The 17,274-nt window shown below is 43.6% G+C and overlaps 1 protein-coding gene across 1 annotated transcript; it reads right to left on the bottom strand.

Moving 5' to 3' along the window:
- Positions 1–342: 342 nt before the first annotated feature.
- LOC118088651 (green-sensitive opsin) lies at positions 343–17,055 on the bottom strand. The gene is made up of 5 exons (XM_035122549.3): positions 16,695–17,055; positions 8,560–8,728; positions 3,502–3,667; positions 1,627–1,866; positions 343–1,096 (listed from the first exon to the last, which is right to left on the bottom strand). Exons 1-5 carry the CDS (start codon positions 17,053–17,055, stop codon positions 965–967), a joined length of 1,068 nt encoding a protein of 355 aa, XP_034978440.1. The 3' UTR covers positions 343–964.
- Between the last annotated feature and the right edge of the window lie 219 nt (positions 17,056–17,274).

Raw genomic sequence — 17,274 nt, 5'->3', positions numbered from 1 at the left:
GCTTACTGCAATTGTTCATTTAAAAAAACTCAGTACGTAGACGTGAACCTGTGTGGCCCCTTAAGTGATCTAGCAATCTTCCTATAAGAACGGTAGCCAGGAGCTGCTGATTCCTAATGTCAGTCTCAATACGGACATCTTCTCTGGCTTTGTTCAAATGGAGGCAGTTGCACACAGCACTTAAAGCACTAAGCATTGCTAAGAAAACAGAGCTGAGCTGCGTGCAAAGCTTCACCATTTTGGCCAAATACCATACCCCTGCACTGTCATGCACATTTGTTTGGTCAAGTTTGACCCCAGTGTGCCTCAAGCTAACAACCGCCAACAATCATCAGCATCCAATCACATGGAGAACATTTTATTTCCTTTTCTTTGTGTGTGCAAGTGAGCAGACAAGCTTGGTTTTGACTGTGTCAAGCAAGGAGGTGTGAGTTGACAGGGCCTTCATACAAACTGCAGTTCTCATGTACAAACAACACAAATAAATGTGATGAGCAGCATGTCCATTTCCACAAATGTGTGCTGATCACATAGAATCATACAATCGTAAAGTTGGAAGGGTCCATCTACAGAGTCATCTAGTGTCGTCGTCCCCCCTGCAATGCTGGAATCTTTTGCCCAACGTGGGGCTCGAACGCAGGACCCTGAGATTAGAGAGTCAAGCTGTACCGACTGAGCTATCCCAGGTTTCATGGGCAGGTTTTTGCCCAGAGGAATGCTTGCACAAATGGTTATAGGATGCACACAACTATTGCAGAGAGGGAATTACATAGATTACAAGTAGATACCATCAAAAGGGTTATGCTAGACTGTGCACTCCTGTATGTGTGCGGTATACAACATTTGTGCATAAAATAAAAATTGGGTGAGAGGAGCTCATAAACCAGAGCTCAGTTGAGTGAGCCCATTTCCATTTCCTGGTCCCAAAGTGTGGCAGGTCACCAAAGGTCAAAATGTCCACAGCCTATGCAGGTGACACTTGGCTGGAGGAGACAGAGGATACCTCAGTTTTGCTTTGGGATACAGTTGATGAGACATCGTCGTCCCCAAAGGGGTTCTTGCCGCAGCAGATTGTGGTGATCATGCAATTACGGAACTAGAAAGAGAAAGAGAGAACAGAGATGCTCTGGAACAATTAATGTGTACCACACAGTCAGAGAAGCTTAGCTGCAAGGGAGATATTCTGGTAGAAAGCAGAGGGTCTCTGCATGCCTCGTTGGGCTGTCAACTCTAGGCATATTAACCGTCATCACAAATATGTGTTTTCAGAGAAGCAACTCAATGGCAGTATGACATTCCAAGTAACTCTAGGTAGCAGAATCAGGTACACTATTGCATCCACTTGGACTTTGGACTTGGTTAGCAGGAATTGACATTAACTGATAGCCACTGAGATTTAATTGTTTTTATGTTCCCCCTTTGACACAGAGATTTATCAGGAGAGCTATATTAACTGTATTCAAAACTGTAATGTCCGAAACCTGCAAATGAGGACTCCTAACACCACCTGGGGTTGAGGTTATTATTTAAGAGAGGAATATGCAATGTTTTAAGTTCAGAGAAGTTAGCAATGGAGTCTATTGGAGGGGAAGTTGGGTTCATTTTTTGATTTGGGGGGAATCTCACCTGTTTGTTCATGAGGACATAGATGATGGGATTGTAGAGGGATGAGCTTTTTGAGAAGAAGGCAGGCACTGCCATGAACGTAGCAGAAAACTCTGACCCTTTGTTGGTGAAGATCCAGAATGCCACCACAGCATAGGGGGTCCAGGCAAGCATAAACCCTAGCACCATCAAGATCACCATGCGGGTAACTTCTTTCTCTGCCTTCTGGGTGCTTGCAGACTCTTGCTGCTGAGCAGCTGCCTGGGAATGCAAGAGAAGACAGTGACTCAAAAGGGCTCTCTCCAGCCAAGCAGCTATGGGGCTATTTCAACATCACCCTCAGAGTTGAGTTGAGTTGCAGTTGCCTTGAACATCAGAAGAGGGCAGTAAGCTGTTGTCCTCCAGTAGCCAAAACAGGGCTGGCAACTGAAGGCTGTTCCTGTTCCACCATCTGCCTCTCCCTGCACAGGGAAGTGGATATTGGTGCTCATATCTTCTCTTTCCCCACTCCAGATTCCATTTGTCCAGGCAGACCCGTCCTAGCCATAGAGGCTAGTGGCGCAGAGAACCACTGCGCTGGGCACTGGAGGGCGCTGGAAGGGCGCTGGAAGGGCGACAAGTGAGCACAGGGTTCCGGCAATCTGACCAGGACTGCGCTCCATGAGCTGAGAGGCTGCGCTGCATCTCTCTCCTTCTCCGAGGACTCCGCGCTGTGCCTCCTCCTCATTTCCCCAGCGCTGGGTTCTGCTCAGTCGAACTTTGCCACCAGTGCGCATACAGCGCCCAAGCAGCTCTTGCTGGTCCCGCGGTGCGCATACTGGTGGCGAAGCTTGACTGAGCAGAACCCAGCGCTGGGGAAATGAGAAGGAGGCGCAGCGCGGAGTCCTCGGAGGTGGCCTCCCGCTGCTGCCGTGGTCCGCTTGGTGCTCCCGGGCCCTTGGAGAGGCTCTGGAGGGAGGCACTGGAGGGACCTTAGCGCCAGGGCGCTGGATGGGCTTAAGACGGCCCTGTGTCCAGGTAACCAGAAGAAGTCTATCTGCTGGTTTCTCCCTTTGGTTAAGGCAAGTGGAAGCTGTGGCTGTGAACTGGTCCCAGTCCCCACTTCCCTTTGGTTTGGGGGAGGTAAGTGCTCTGGGATATCGCCTATATTCTTCCAGTGGTCAAAACAAGTGGTGGGGAAAATGAGTTTCTGACATTTCCTCAGGTAAGAGGCTAATGTCTGAATTGGCCCTTCCATGAGACCAGAAGCCTAGAATAGTTGAGGCTCAGATCCCATTCACACCACACATTGTGATACCACTTTAAACAGTCCTGGCTTCCCACAAAGAATTTGGGGGGCTGTAGTCTGCTAAGGGTTGTGAGAGTTGTTTGAAGACACCTATTCTCCTCACAGAGCTACAATTGCCAGAATGGTTTACCGCTCAATCCTGTTTCACAGGGAGTTCTGGGAACTGTAGCTTGGGGGGGGATCAGGGTCTCCTAACAACTCTCCCATAATTCTTTGGGGAAAGCCATGGGTGTCTAAAGTGATATGATATTGCTTTATATGTATGGTGTGAGTGTGGCCTGAGAAGCAACAAAACAGAGACCAGGTACACCTATAAAGTGGTCCCCAATTCAGAGACCCTTGTGGATATGCAGATTCCACTATTACATATTACAAATGACTTGTGATCTTGCCTATTCAAAAGTGTGTAGCCTTCCCATTTTGTCTCCCTTATGGAGCCTCCATAAAAACCTAGATGCTTATATAACACTGAAGACATGCCCAGCTATCTTTATGACCACCCATCAAGGTGGAACCAGCCTGCAGCATCCCTCAGACAGTCCAGCGTACACCTCATTGCTCTTGACCTCTGCCTCCTCATACCTTGAGTGTGGAGGGAGATACGCTACCTCTCGGACTTTGCATATGAGCCGCCCATAGGAAAAGAAGATGACCACCACGGGGATAATGAAGTGGGCGACAAACATATAGACAACGTAGGACTCATTGTGGTAATCAGGGTTGAGGGTGTAGTAGTCTGGGCCACAGGAACACTGCATCCCCTCAGGTATATATCTGTGAACAACAAAACCAAGCCTTTGGATCAGTGCAAGAGTCACTGGCTCAAATAGAGTCATTGTCACCAAATTTCACCTATAAGCAAATTTTTCAGCTAATTTCAGAGGTTCTTTCTGGGGTGAAATTTCTGAGGGTTTCAAAGGAAGCACGAAGAATGCAGTTAAAACTAACAACTTTTCTCAGAGCAACTGCACACCTCCCTAAGTAGCCATTAGCTAAACTTCAACATTAATGTGGAGGCGCTCACTTCTCTGCAGCCTCTAAGAAGCCTGCAAATTGTTTCAGGATGGTTCCATTTATTCCCAGTTGAGAGCATTAACTGAAGTTATAATAAAAAAAATTCCTTCAGTAGCACCTTAAAGACCAACTAAGTTTTTTATTTTGGTATGAGCTTTCGTGTGCATGCACACTTCTTCGTTATAATTCCAGAATATCGTTCTGTGAAGTTTCTCTAGCAATTTCCTGTCTTTGCACTCCCTTCTACATCTCCCTTCAACAGTTCAGCTAATGCACCAGAGACTCTTGCAGCATTCTGTATAGTTGCTCTCGACCTGGTCATGCTCATCCACTATCCTTTAGTGTAAACTTTGAGTTCCACTTTTAGCACACAGTTTTTCCCAGGCACTTCCATCCAATCCAAAGAAGTCCTGGGCTATATTCATTGTAGACTAATAAGGGATCATACCGGTAGTGTTTTTCTGGAAAATTGCTCACCTGGTGCCTCCCTCCGAGATCAGTTGTGTCTCCAGAATTTTTGGGCAGGAGATGATTTGACAAAGGATATTTGACAGTGATATATAACCACCTCCTGCTTACTCTAAAGCAAGAGTGGGAAACCTTTTTCTGTCAAAAACCACATTCCCTTGAGGGTGATCTGTAGGGGTCCACATGCTATTGGTAGGTGGAACCAAAACCAGTAGCAGGCAGAGTCAGAACTGAAACAGGTTTAGGGAGCACAAAGGAAAAGAGAGGAGGGAAATTCCTGTTACACAAGGGGACTTCATTAGCCATGCACCTATGCTACGGTACACTGACTTTCACCTGCATAAGGTACATGTGTTTTATCTCTTTCTAGCTAGTGTTGATTTTTAAACATCTTTGAATGTTTTTAAATGCCTGCTTTTAACTGTTTTTATTAAGAATGTTTATGTTTTATTTATAGGGTGGTGCAATCAAGTGGTATACAAAAATTTGCTAAATAAATAAACTGAATGAATGAAAAAAAATAGAAAAAAAATAGAAAACAGGCAAATCTGATCTAGTCATCTACTGAAAGCCATAGGATTAATTAAAATGTCTAGGGAACACTGTCATAGTCAAACAATGACACCACATGCAGGGATCAACGGCTTTCGTCTCTGGGGTGCCTCCTGTTGCCAGTCTCACAGGGACAACACCATGCCATCATGTATATTCACTTAGAAGGAGGCAACAAATGAGCTGAACATATTCACAATGTGCTCCAAGCTGGCATGTTGCAGTTGGATGTATAGCATGAGTTTGTTGTGACGCTCACTGCCTCCCACGGGGAACTATTGATTTAGTCTAATCTCTGCGCAGCTGAGTGCATGTGGTTGAACTTGTCAGACACCTGATTGCGTTGTGGCAAACTGATGAGGAAGGCAACAGAGATTATGTGGGTCCTTGAGGGCACTGCTAACTCTAAGGAGTCTGTAATTTGCAGCTGCAGAAGGAAGTGGAGCAGGGGAGTATTGAAGTGCCCATTTGCCAGGTCCTTATACCTAAGTAGCACACAGCTAAGTTGTAAATAGAATTATAAACAATGCCTTGGAAGCAGAGCTGTGAAAGCCTAGTCTTAAGTGTTCACTTGAGCTGTGTGTAACATAGTGTGTAATAATAAGAGAGCATGCTAGAGCATTACCTGCTTGAGAAGGCACTAATATATTAAATACTGATACTTTTCACTTGTACATATGGGAGAACTCTGTTGACCTGAACACCATAAGAACTCCATGAAAATTACTAAAATACACCAGTATGTCCAGGACTGCAGTTAAAATTTACCACCAATGGGGGGACACAGGGGCAGTTCCCCCAAGCGAAAAATTCTTAGGGGCACAAAATTTCAACACCCACTGCTGCCTCAGTACAGCTACGTGCTTCCATCGCTGGGGTCCGTTGAAAATGGCTTCTCCATGTGAACCAAGAATTGACCTCTTCAGACAACTGAACAGCTTCTTTTTTTCTTATCTCTGTGGCTGTGATCTCCTGGGTGGTGCAGATGCCATTAGGCAGATGAACACATGCATATTCTGCCAGGTCCGCCCCACCCCACCCCCCGCATGGCCCCCGCATGGCCCTGGGTACTGGCAACCCACGCTAGGCCACTGCAACCAATGGTGAGGTTTTTCGGTAATGTCTACTGATTTTGTGTTTCCATATACATTGGTACCTCTACTTACGAATAACTCTACTTACGAATGTTTCTACTTACGAATGGAGCTCCGTCCGCCATCTTGGATGCGGTTTAGATAGGATTTTTTCTACTTACGAATTTTTAGATAGGGTTGCTTCTACTTACGAATTTTTTCTCCCAATGCATTCCTATGGGATTCGACTTACAATTTTTTTTCAACTTACAAATGTGTGTTCAGAACACATTAAATTCGTAAGTAGAGGTACCACTGTACTAAGGACCAGGAACAGTCAGATGTAGAAGAAAACTGTTCATCTTAGTTTTTTTTGGGGGGGGGGCATACAAACTATTGTCTTTTTCCCAAAAGGGCTTGAATTTGTGTTTCTCAAACAGCAGGCCTCCAATGCCCCATGGCAAATTGCTTTTGAAATGGAGATGAAATTCCAAAGGTGTTTGTGTTGCACCATAAAGGGCTGCTGTTCAAAGGGGGGAAAGTCAAGCATCTTGCTGGGCACCCTATGGGCATGTCTACATGCTCTCTGTGGATCCTGGCCATTGTGTGTAGAGAAAAAGATGAGGTGTGCGAGTCAGTGCTTTTACTTCCCTTGGATTTGGGAAGCTAAATGGAAGCCGTAGGGAATATTTCTGTGTTGGAAGGCTGGAAATGGAGATACTGGATAGACAGCCTTCTATGGTAGAGAAATCCCTCGTCTTTCCATTGAACTGTAAGCAAATACTAAGGCAATTCACAATGCCCAGCATGGTGATCCAGTGCAGATTATCACCCAGCTCCTTCCCATTATTGCTGTTCAGAAGTAAATGGCAATTGATTAAGCACCGCATCTGAAAAGCATGACCTCAGCTTCCCTTACTTGCGTGAGAAAGCCCACAGACTCTGAGAATGACACAAATGCACAGGGATCTACTGAATGGTTCAAGGCTGTTAAAATGGGACTCACCATCTTTTCGTTAAAGCTAAGGTTAATTTGTAGCAGCTGCTGGAGTAGAAATAGATGGTCTCTGTGTGCATGTGTAAAAGAGATGTTGTGTGTGTGCCCGGTCACATGTGCAAGCATGCATGCACAAATGTGCCTCATGCCCTCCAGAGGAGAAAACAGCTGTTAAATGGAGCACAGCAGGTGGGACAGGGAATTAGACAATTGCATTACAAGCAGCCAGCACTTCCACTGAACTCTCAGCTTAGTACAAAGAATCTCTCCTCTCCCGTGCACTTCACCCCTTTCACTTAAGGGCTTGGGCTCCTCAGACTAAATAGTGGAAAGTTTAGAACAGTGTTTCTCAACCTTTTTTGGGCCACGGCACACTTGTTCCGTGAAAAAAATCACGAGGCACACCACCATTAAAAAAGTTAAAAAAATTAACTCTGTGCCGCCCTATATTATAATTATGACTGTAAGAAACACTTGCCAAATATTGCTTTCTGGCGGGTCAGTGTTGTATATTGGCGGCCGCCAGGCTCGTTTGCACTGAGCCTTGGGAAAGAGGAGGAGAAATATTGCTTTCCAGCGGGTCAGCACTGCTTATTGGCGGCTGCCAGGCACATGACAATGCAAATCGCCCTTCTCGTCGCCGCACGTCGTGGCACACCAGCCAGCGTCTCGCGGCACACTAGTGTGCCGCGGAACAGTGGTTGAGAAACACTGGTTTAGAAGACTCCGAGTGACTTGTGAAGACCTCATATAACCAATTTTATGACATGTCAAACTGACTTTGCCCTTGACCACTCAACTCACCCACATTCACACTGCATCAGTGAGATGACCTGAAATTAGAGAATGGTTCTACTGAGAATGATGCCTCAAACTGAGATGCCTCAGTTGTCTGCCATGAGTGAGACCCCATGGAGATATTTTATTATTATTATTATTATTATTATTATTATTATTATTATTATATTTATCCCCCACCCATCTCTGGCTGGGTTGCCCTAGCCACTCTGGGCAGCTTCCAGTGCATATAAAAACATAATAAAAGTCAAACATTAAAAAGTTCTTGATACAGGGCTGCCTTCAGATAGCTTCTAAAACCTGTGTGGTTCTTTCTCTCCTTGACATCTGATGGGAGAGCATTCCACAGGGAGTGATATATTTGGAAGTTGATGTCGGAAATTACAGAATCATCATACAACAGGTCCCCAGATTAATCTGGAGTAGGGTGATTTCATCTGTATGATGAACTTTTGCCAAAATGCAAGGAAATGCATTCAAATTTACTCATTCTTATGTGAATATAGGGAAATTGCACATACAGGCTTGTATGTGCAGGCATTCCCAAAATTTCCATTCAATTCTGCTTCCATATCTGATATTGCACAGTACTCCAAGTGCCAGCCTTAGTAATAAAATGGGATTGATGCCTATGAAAATCTATAGCTGTTCCCATAATTACTTCTCAGCTAGTCAGTTCCTAACTAATTGGATTTCAGTATTTAGTCAGTGCAGCATAGTACCCCAATGCATGTATATAATGCAAAACTATCATTTTTACTTACCTGGACCAACCAAAAAGGGGTGGACATGCACAGGATAGGGCCAGAACCCAAGTAAAAGCAATGCCCATCAAGGCATGGGAGGAAGAGAAGCGAAAGTTTCCCATTGGTTTACAGACCACGATATAGCGCTCTATGGCAAGAACAACCAGTGACCAGAGAGCAACTTGACCTGCAAGTAATAAGGGGGAGAGAGAAACACAAAGCAATGAAATGCAATTAATGTATATCGGTTGGTTGGGTGCCCTTTGTGAGGCCTAATTCAGGTCTTTTTAAGATAGCACAGAAGCATGATGTGCTGGTTTCAGTGAAGGATGGGGAATCAGGAGCCTCGTAGCTTACATTACATCATCTGAGTCCACATTTAATGGAAGATGGTCTGCAAGACCTGTGGTGCACGGCATGGCGATGCAAAAGCTCCTGACAAAATGCCAACAGTGGTATAAGTATTATCATCCTTTGATTGTGTACGTGAGCATATGGGCCTATTAATCTCTTTATCAAATGTAATCAAAACTCAGGGGATTATCTGAGCCTAGGCTGTGCCTTAAGCCTATTAATGCCCCCAGCATGCGATTATCCAGTGATAAGTATGCAGGGTTTCATGTTGGAAAGGCAGCTGCCGCTTTTATATCTAGACTGTTCTTTTCACTCTCCATTTGAAATATAACATGATTTCCCCCAACCCTCCAGAGATGGTATCTCACTTACAGTGTTGTTTTCCCGTGGGCCCAGGGCAAGTTTTTGTCTTAAGTGTAAAGTGTAAAGTGATGCTTCACAATTTCCTGTTGCGTCATGAACATGCATGTGCCTTGTTTTGTAATTATTTGAATATATACACATCCTTTTCATATAATCCTATTGGGACCTTATAATCACCATTTGGATTATTCTCGATGTATGGAATGCTTGTCAATGCTCATTTATAAACATCTCATTTATTTCAAAGCAAGAGAAAATGTGAGGGCGGGTGCACATCAGGAAATTCTGGGGCAAGTTTGATGCATTAAACGGAAGTGTAGAATTTGGTCAAAAATTGTGGCTTAGCTGCAGCACTAAAATAGGAACTTTCTCACTTCTTACTAAGGATTTAGTCTGCTCCAGCTCTTTTTATTTTGATTTATCCCTCCTTGTGTGACGAGATGTCCCACATCTACCAACCAACAAACAAGGCACACCACAACCATTGCCAACTGATAGTGAAGATTTCGCTAGGGTTCAAGCCTAGCTGGTTTGGATTAGCCAACTAAATTACATGAGAAGGTTGCTCATGCAGCGGGTGAGTAAAGACAACATGCTTTGAAGAGCATTGGGGGAGGCGGGGGGGGCTCAAATCTCAGTTACATTTATGGGACTCATGAATCTACTCCAGAATCCAGTTTGGCCACTACAGCACATAGCCAGAAGCGCAACAAATGCTGACATTGTGAAAGGGAATTGCTTTTGCCTTGGAATCCCGCAGTATTGAAAGAGAAAGCCCATCTGTGTAGCCAGTAGCAGCCTTGCAATCATCCCTGTTCGCTACATGGGCAAGGGACAAGGGCTGTGCCATCCCATATGTGCTAAACACAGCTCCTAAAGAAACACATGGAACCCTTTGAAGTTGCACATTTATTATTCCAGAGATTTTTTTTTACCCAGCTCAAGCTAGAGACAGGTGACTTTTCTTTTCTTGTTGCTCTTAGTGTCACTTCTTCAGTCTCAGAGCTCCTACAAGGTGTCTCTTTGAGCCCATTCTTCATCACAAAAATACTGATAGAAGCTCCAGGCTTATTTCCCTTTTTCTGTTGTTGTTGTTGTTGTTGTTGTTGTTGTTGTTGTTGTTGTTGTGGGATGGTTTGTGCAGGGCATTAAAGATGACTTCTAACTGCTTCGCAATTCTCACAGCACAACTAAAGATGCCAATAAACTTCACCAAACTTGGGCCCAAAAAAGGACTTCAGTGGCACAAAGAAGAGGTGAATCTTCTCTGGCTTGGATTAAACTATTAGCTGAGAGGACTTCCTGGCTTAACCCTGCTTAGAAGGGCTGCATCCTGGAAAATTGCTGGTGTGACATTATCACCTTCGAGGAACCCTCTTGCCCCATGAATCTCCTAATGAGAGAGGGCTTTTATCCCCAAAGCAGCAGTTTTCCCAGGTGCAGTCTTTGAAAGCAGCCTATATTCAAATAGAAGGAAACCCTTATCTCCATCTGTTTGCACAGAGACTACTTTCAAAGATTGCAACTGTGGAGGAAATGGCAAATTCTTATTGGATCTGAAATTAGGTGATCTGCTTCCTGATTACAGAGAGAATCATTTAGATTATTTCCAAACCAAATCAGCATGAACCAGATGGAGCTCTACCATCTTTAGACACAATTAGGTTTGACGCACCAGGAGATCCAAGATTGGGATCTCCCACGGATTTTTTAAAAGAACTAATAGCAGCTGGAGGATGGTGATCTGGTATAGTTTTGCCTCCATGCAGATTCCCCAATAAAATTGCTCCCTTCCCCCAAGCTATTTTTCCTGTGGTGGAAAACATATGCATTTCAAATGCTATTTTTATCAGCATCTGGGAGTGTTTCTGTCTAAAGAACATGGAATAAACATTTTGAATACAAATAAATAAGAAAGATGTGGGGTAGCTATGTTTTTTTCTCTCAGAGAGCAAATAGCATGTTGGATAGAGGGTGCTGATTTTTTAGTTCAGAAAAACCATATGGAATTGGGTTGCGAGCCTCAATTCCAGTACTGCAGTCCCAATCTGAATGTTCCCACTAGGCAGGTATTCACTTTTTTCAAAGGTTCACATGAAGCCTTGATCATGGCTCGCTCATGTCATGTTTAGTTGTGCCCACAGGAATTGCTTGATGGCCTCACCCCACCTTGGAATGTGAGCTCACCTGAAAGCACTTGGGCTTCCCTTTTACTCCACGAAGCAGGAAGATGCTACTAGGTTGTTCAATGGCTCCCATCTGGAGCACCTTGGCTGTGCCTTGAATCCACTTGCTCATTCTTCTCTTCCTCTTGCCATGCTTTTCCTTGACTCTCTTTATATCTTGCCACATCTCTTCCCTGCTCCCTGCCTGTTTACTGTTAGCTTCCATCTGTACCTATTATGCTACCTATGTCCTGACTTTCCCCCTGAAACTCAGTCCCTCTGAAACACAAAAAAAAACATCCTCCTCCCTGGCACAGCACCTCTTTTTCTCCAAATGCCAACTGCCTTATCTCATTCCAAAACTATGATCATGGTTTGGACTGCTTATTTTTAAAAGGCTGGCATGTATAGCTTATCTTAGGGTATGTCCATGTTAATTATTTTTTTATCGGCTGGTTGTGCTCCAGCTTTGCAGTAATATAGATTAAGCACAGATTTCACTTCTTCACATTAAAATCAGTGAAATTTGCAAGTTCTTACCCCTAACTAGATTTTTTGGTCTATGTAGAAACTAATCAAAACCTTCTGTTTTCAAGGCAAAACTTAGAGAGAATTGTGTGTTCAAGCATTAGCCTTAATATTCTGAAAAGGCAACATATGATTAGCAGGCTGGTGTTTTCCTCTCAGGACCACAGCAAGAAGTGAAGCACATAGCACAGCACAGCTTGGTCCTGCAGTTGCCCTTTTAAGTGATATAGAGGGAATCAATGCCAGGAAAAAAAACCCAGACCATGTGGATTTTAAGGACCGTGTTCTACATGATTGCCTCCAATTCATAGTGATGACCTGGTTAGTGGGGTAGAAGTGGCAGGATCATTAGGTGGGAGTGACCATGCTCTTCTGGAGTTTATTATACAGCGGAAAGGAGCAACTAAGAATACTAAGACTCAAATCCTAGACTTTAAGAAAGCCGACTTCAGAAAACTTAGAGAAACGCTGGGTGAAATCCCATGGACAGTAATACTAAAAGGGAAGGGAGTTCATGATGATTGGGAGTTTGTTAAAAGGGAGATATTAAAAGCACAACTTCAGGCAATACCAATGAGACGGAAACATGGAAGGTGCCTAAAGAAGCCAGGGTGGCTATCTAAAGAACTTTTAACTGAGTTAAGTTTTAAAAGGGATATGTACCAAAAATGGAAAAAGGGGGAAATCACCAGAGAGGAATTCAAACAAATAGCCAGCACGTGAAGAGACAAAGTCAGAAAAGCTAAAGCACAGAATGAACTCAGGCTTGCTAGAGAGGTTAAAAGCAACAAAAAGGGTTTTTATAGGTATGTCCGTAGCAAAAGGAAGAACAAGGAAACAGTGGGGTCACTTAGGGGAGAAGATGGTGAAATGCGAACAGGGGACAGAGAAAGGGCAGAACTCCTCAATACCTTCTTTGCCTCAGTCTTCTCCAAAAAAGAAAACAAGGCCCGACCTGAAGAATACGGAGCAGATGATTCAGCAGGGGAAACACAGCCCAGAATAAGTAAGGAGGTAATACAAGAATACTTGGCCAATTTAGATGTATTCAAGTCTCCAGGGTCAGATGAACTACATCCAAGAGTATTAAAAGAACTGGCAGAATTGATTTCAGAACCACTAGCAATAATCTTTGAGAATTCCTGGAGAACAGGCGAAGTCCTAGCAGACTGGAGGAGGGCAAATGTTGTCCCTATTTTCAAAAAGGGGGAAAGAGAGGACCCAAACAATTACCACCCAGTCAGCCTGACATCAATACCAGGAAAGATTCTAGAGCAGATCATTAAGCAAACGTCTGTGAGCACCTAGAAAGGAACACTGTGATCACTAAAAGTCAGCATGGGTTTCTGAAAAATAAGTAATGTCAGACTAATCTGATCTCATTTTTTGACAGAATTACAAGCCTGGTAGATGAAGGGAATGTTGTGGATATAGCCTATCTTGATTTCAGCAAGGCCTTTGACAAGGTGCCCCATGATATTCTTGTAAAGAAGCTGGTAAAATGCGGGCTAGACAATGCTACTATTCAGTGGATTTGTAACTGGCTGGCTGACCGAACCCAAAGGGTGCTCATCAATGGCTCCTCTTCATCCTGGAGAGTAGTGACTAGTGGGGTGCCACAGGGTTCTGTCTTGGGCCCAGTCTTATTCAACATCTTTATCAATGACTTGGATGGTGGGCTTGAGGGCATCCTGAGCAAGTTTGCAGATGACACCAAATTAGGAGGGGTGGCTAATACCCCAGAGGACAGAGTCACACTTCAAAATGACCTTAATAGATTAGACAACTGGGCCAAAGCAAACAAAATGAATTTTAACAAGGAGAAATGTAAAGTACTACACTTGGGCAAAAAAAAATGAAAGGCACAAATACAGGATGGGAGACACCTGGCTTGAGAGCAGTACATGTGAAAAGGATTTAGGAGTCCTGGTAGACCACAAACTTGACATGAGTCAACAGTGTGATGCAGCAGCTAAAAAAGCCAATGCAATTCTGGGCTGCATCAATAGGAGTATAGTGTCTAGATCAAGGGAAGTAATAGTACCACTGTATTCTGCTCTGGTCAGACCTCACCTGGAGTACTGTGTCCAGTTCTGGGCACCACAGTTCAAGAAGGATACTGACAAGCTGGAACGTGTCCAGAAGAGGGCAACCAAAATGGTCAAAGGCCTGGAAACAATGCCTTATGAGGAACGGCTTAGGGAGCTGGGTATGTTTAGCCTGGAGAAGAGAAGGTTAAGGGGTGATATGATAGCCATGTTCAAATATATAAAAGGATGTCATATAGAGGAGGGAGAAAGGTTGTTTTCTGCTGCTCCAGAGAAGCAGACACGGAGCAATGGATTCAAACTACAAGAAAGAAGATTCCACCTAAACATTAGGAAGAACTTCCTGACAATAAGAGCTGTTCGACAGTGGAATTTGCTGCCAAGTAGTGTGGTGGAGTCTCCTTCTTTGGAGGTCTTTAAGCAGAGGCTTGACAGGCATATGTCAAGAATGCTTTGATGGTGTTTCCTGCTTGGCAGGGGGTTGGACTGGATGGCCCTTGTGGTCTCTTCCAACCCTATGATTCTATGATTCCGATAAGAAGAATCATGCAGATGTGCGCTGAGCGTTTTCTTTGGCAGTGCAGAGAATAATGCAGCACCAGCTGTGTCCTTTCAGAGCCTCTTTTGGAGATGTGTCCAGTAGAATAAGAAGTGACATTTTTCATCTATTTGAGCATTAGGCAAAATGTGAGAAATTTGCAGGACATGAGATACTTCTCAAGCAGAGGAAATAACAACACTGACTTGATTCATAATCTAGTTAGGGGATAGGTTTTCATTTATCAATGGTAAATTTCCCTTCAGTTGAATACCTCCCCGTTGCCTACCTGCATCTCCAAACATAAAGAATTGTATATATTTTGTGGCATGCACATTGAAAATAAATGTGTGTTTTTATTTTTTGCATGCACACAGGCTTGACATAATAATAAAGATCATAGAGAGTTCCTCACCCTTATAGGGTTGCCATACATCCAGAATTTCGTGGACATACCTGGAATACTGCAGTCGGAAACAGTGTCCGGGCAAAAATTGATAAAATGTATGGGGAAATCTGGACGTACGGCAACCCATGTTGTCAGTGTTGTTTTCGCCGGTTTTCCTTTTTCAAAAACTTATGTGTCTGTATTTTCACTTTTTGAAATATGGCAACCCTAGTATATGTTAATTATATTGAAACTTGGCTTGGTTTAGCCCTGGAGTGATGTCAGTGTGATTGAACTAGGCATGGGCTTTGTAGGAGCTGTTTTATCCCTCAAATATTCATTCCAGAGAGCAAGGCCCAAAGATTCAGCATTGTTTAGTTTGTGTTCTCTCCAGATGGCAGAGAAACAACAGAGCACATAGGCGCCATAGGGAAATGGTTTCCATAGGGTAATAATGTTCTATTGCAACTTGCAATGCAGAGAAGCAGTTCTTAAATGAACTCCAATAGGTTTGCCAGAATAGATACCCACTTCAATTTTATGTTGTTGGAAGCCTATGGGCTAGTGTCTCCTGACAGCATATGGCAACTTCTCCTGCTGCAAGTTTAGTGCACTGGAATTTATTTGTTGGACCACTTCTCTTTCCATGTGAAACAAAAATCTCCTGTCAGTAGGAATGCTTAAGTAAAACGTTCCTTGCAAACAGAAAGGATCTAGGGGGCACAACATTTTCTATTCATTCACTGGAATTGTGCCTTCCTTACTACAAGTGGAATTTCATAGTTCCCTGAGGATGTTACACTGATATACATAAACCAGCCTCAACCAGATTTCCATTGTTTGAGACACAACCTACATGGGAAACTATCTCCATGTAGGAAAAATCATGTGTTGATTACCATACACAATGACTGCACACAGATATGTGTCGCAGTGTGTACAATGCTTTTCAGGTAGGAATTTTGTCAAATGAGCAACCCCAAGTCTTTGAACCAGTCGATACGATGAATAATGAAATATTTCAATTTTTTTTAGTAATTATAGTTGAAGCAAATGAAGGGGGATTCATATCTTCATGAAGTTGGCCAATAGTTCAAATAAAAAAATAATACATGAATGGGTCAGGATGGACAAAACTGTCCATTTTGGTTGCCTAAGTTTCTCAATCTTAAAATGAGTTCTGTACATTTTTGGAGCAATAAGCTTTTCTTTAAAAAAATATTCATGAAAATTCACGAGGAACTTCTTCTAATAAACACATTTTTGTATGTATTTGACTAATGTACACATTTTTGCAAGAAATTTCCCCAATATAATGCATATATTATTTTCACCAAGATATGCATTTTATATGCATTTCTCCCTAACACACACATTTTTGTACATTTTGTTTGGTTGGAGAACCGCACTGCAAAATTCAGCGATGCACAAATTTCAAAGGATAGCTGTGTTTTGGTTCACACATTCAAGATGTCTGATGATAAGTGAACCCAATGTAGGCAGCAGAAGCTGAGCCAGCCATGCCGCTTCTGCCCACCGCTTATCTAGTCATGTGCCACTGCTTCCTTGCAATGCTCCCATAGCTCATTGCTAGAGCATCTGCAAAAGATCCTAGGTTCAATCCCCTGACATCTCCCAGTACGGCAGGGAATTTTGAGTCTGAAACCCCAGAGAACCACTGACAGACAATAAAGACAATACTGAGTTAAGAGGACCACTCCTTTAACTCCGTACAAAGTAGTGCTCACTACTCCCCTCGTGGATCTTACCTCCCAGTGTTGCACAGAAGCCCTCAACGGCACAGCCGGTGGGACCAAATATGAAGTAGCCATTCCAGGCTGTGGAGAAGGTGACCGTGAAGCCAAAGCAGGCCATGAGGAGGTCTGCTACTGCCAGGTTAACCAGGATATAGTTGAGCGGCTGTCGTAGCTTCTTATGTTTGAAGGTCACAAGGAGGGTGAGGATGTTGATGGGCAGCCCAGTGGAGATGAGGAAGAAGATGTAGCAGCACACTACGTTGTACTTCCAGCGCTCTGCTAGGTAATACTGGGGATATTCAAAGGGGCTCCGCACCAGCCCTGTCTTGTTGGAAAAAGGCACATAAAAATTGATACCTTCCGTTCCATTCATGATTCACTTATTTAATCAACTGCTTTCTTTTGGGTTTGCGGTTGTCTTTTTTGTTTTGTATTTAAGTCAAATCGATTTGGGGTTCCCGCCCCCCCAACTTTGATTATTTTTCTACGAACTCTTAAAAAAATAGCAAATCCCCTAAGGGAATGCAGAGCTGGTGCATCTGCCGTCATCTATGTCCCGGGGCTGGCGCAGCCAGGATCCAAAGGGGGTTTT

Source organism: Zootoca vivipara, chromosome 7 (genome assembly GCF_965207765.1).
Source record: "Zootoca vivipara chromosome 7, rZooViv2.hap1.1, whole genome shotgun sequence".
NCBI lineage: Eukaryota > Metazoa > Chordata > Lepidosauria > Squamata > Lacertidae > Zootoca > Zootoca vivipara.
The sequence above is the reverse complement of the archived record's forward strand: the minus strand, read 5'-3'. Positions and strand labels throughout refer to the sequence as shown.

Bases quoted from the DNA above. Each gene is read 5' to 3' on its own strand.
- LOC118088651 (XM_035122549.3), bottom strand. From the start codon at position 17,055: ATGAATGGAACGGAAGGTATCAATTTTTATGTGCCTTTTTCCAACAAG. The intron at 1,867-3,501 runs GTAGCGTATCTC...TTGCATTCCCAG, and splicing joins TCATATGCAAAGTCCGAGAG to GCAGCTGCTCAGCAGCAAGA. The intron at 1,097-1,626 runs GTGAGATTCCCC...TTCTCTTTCTAG, and splicing joins ATGTCCTCATGAACAAACAG to TTCCGTAATTGCATGATCAC.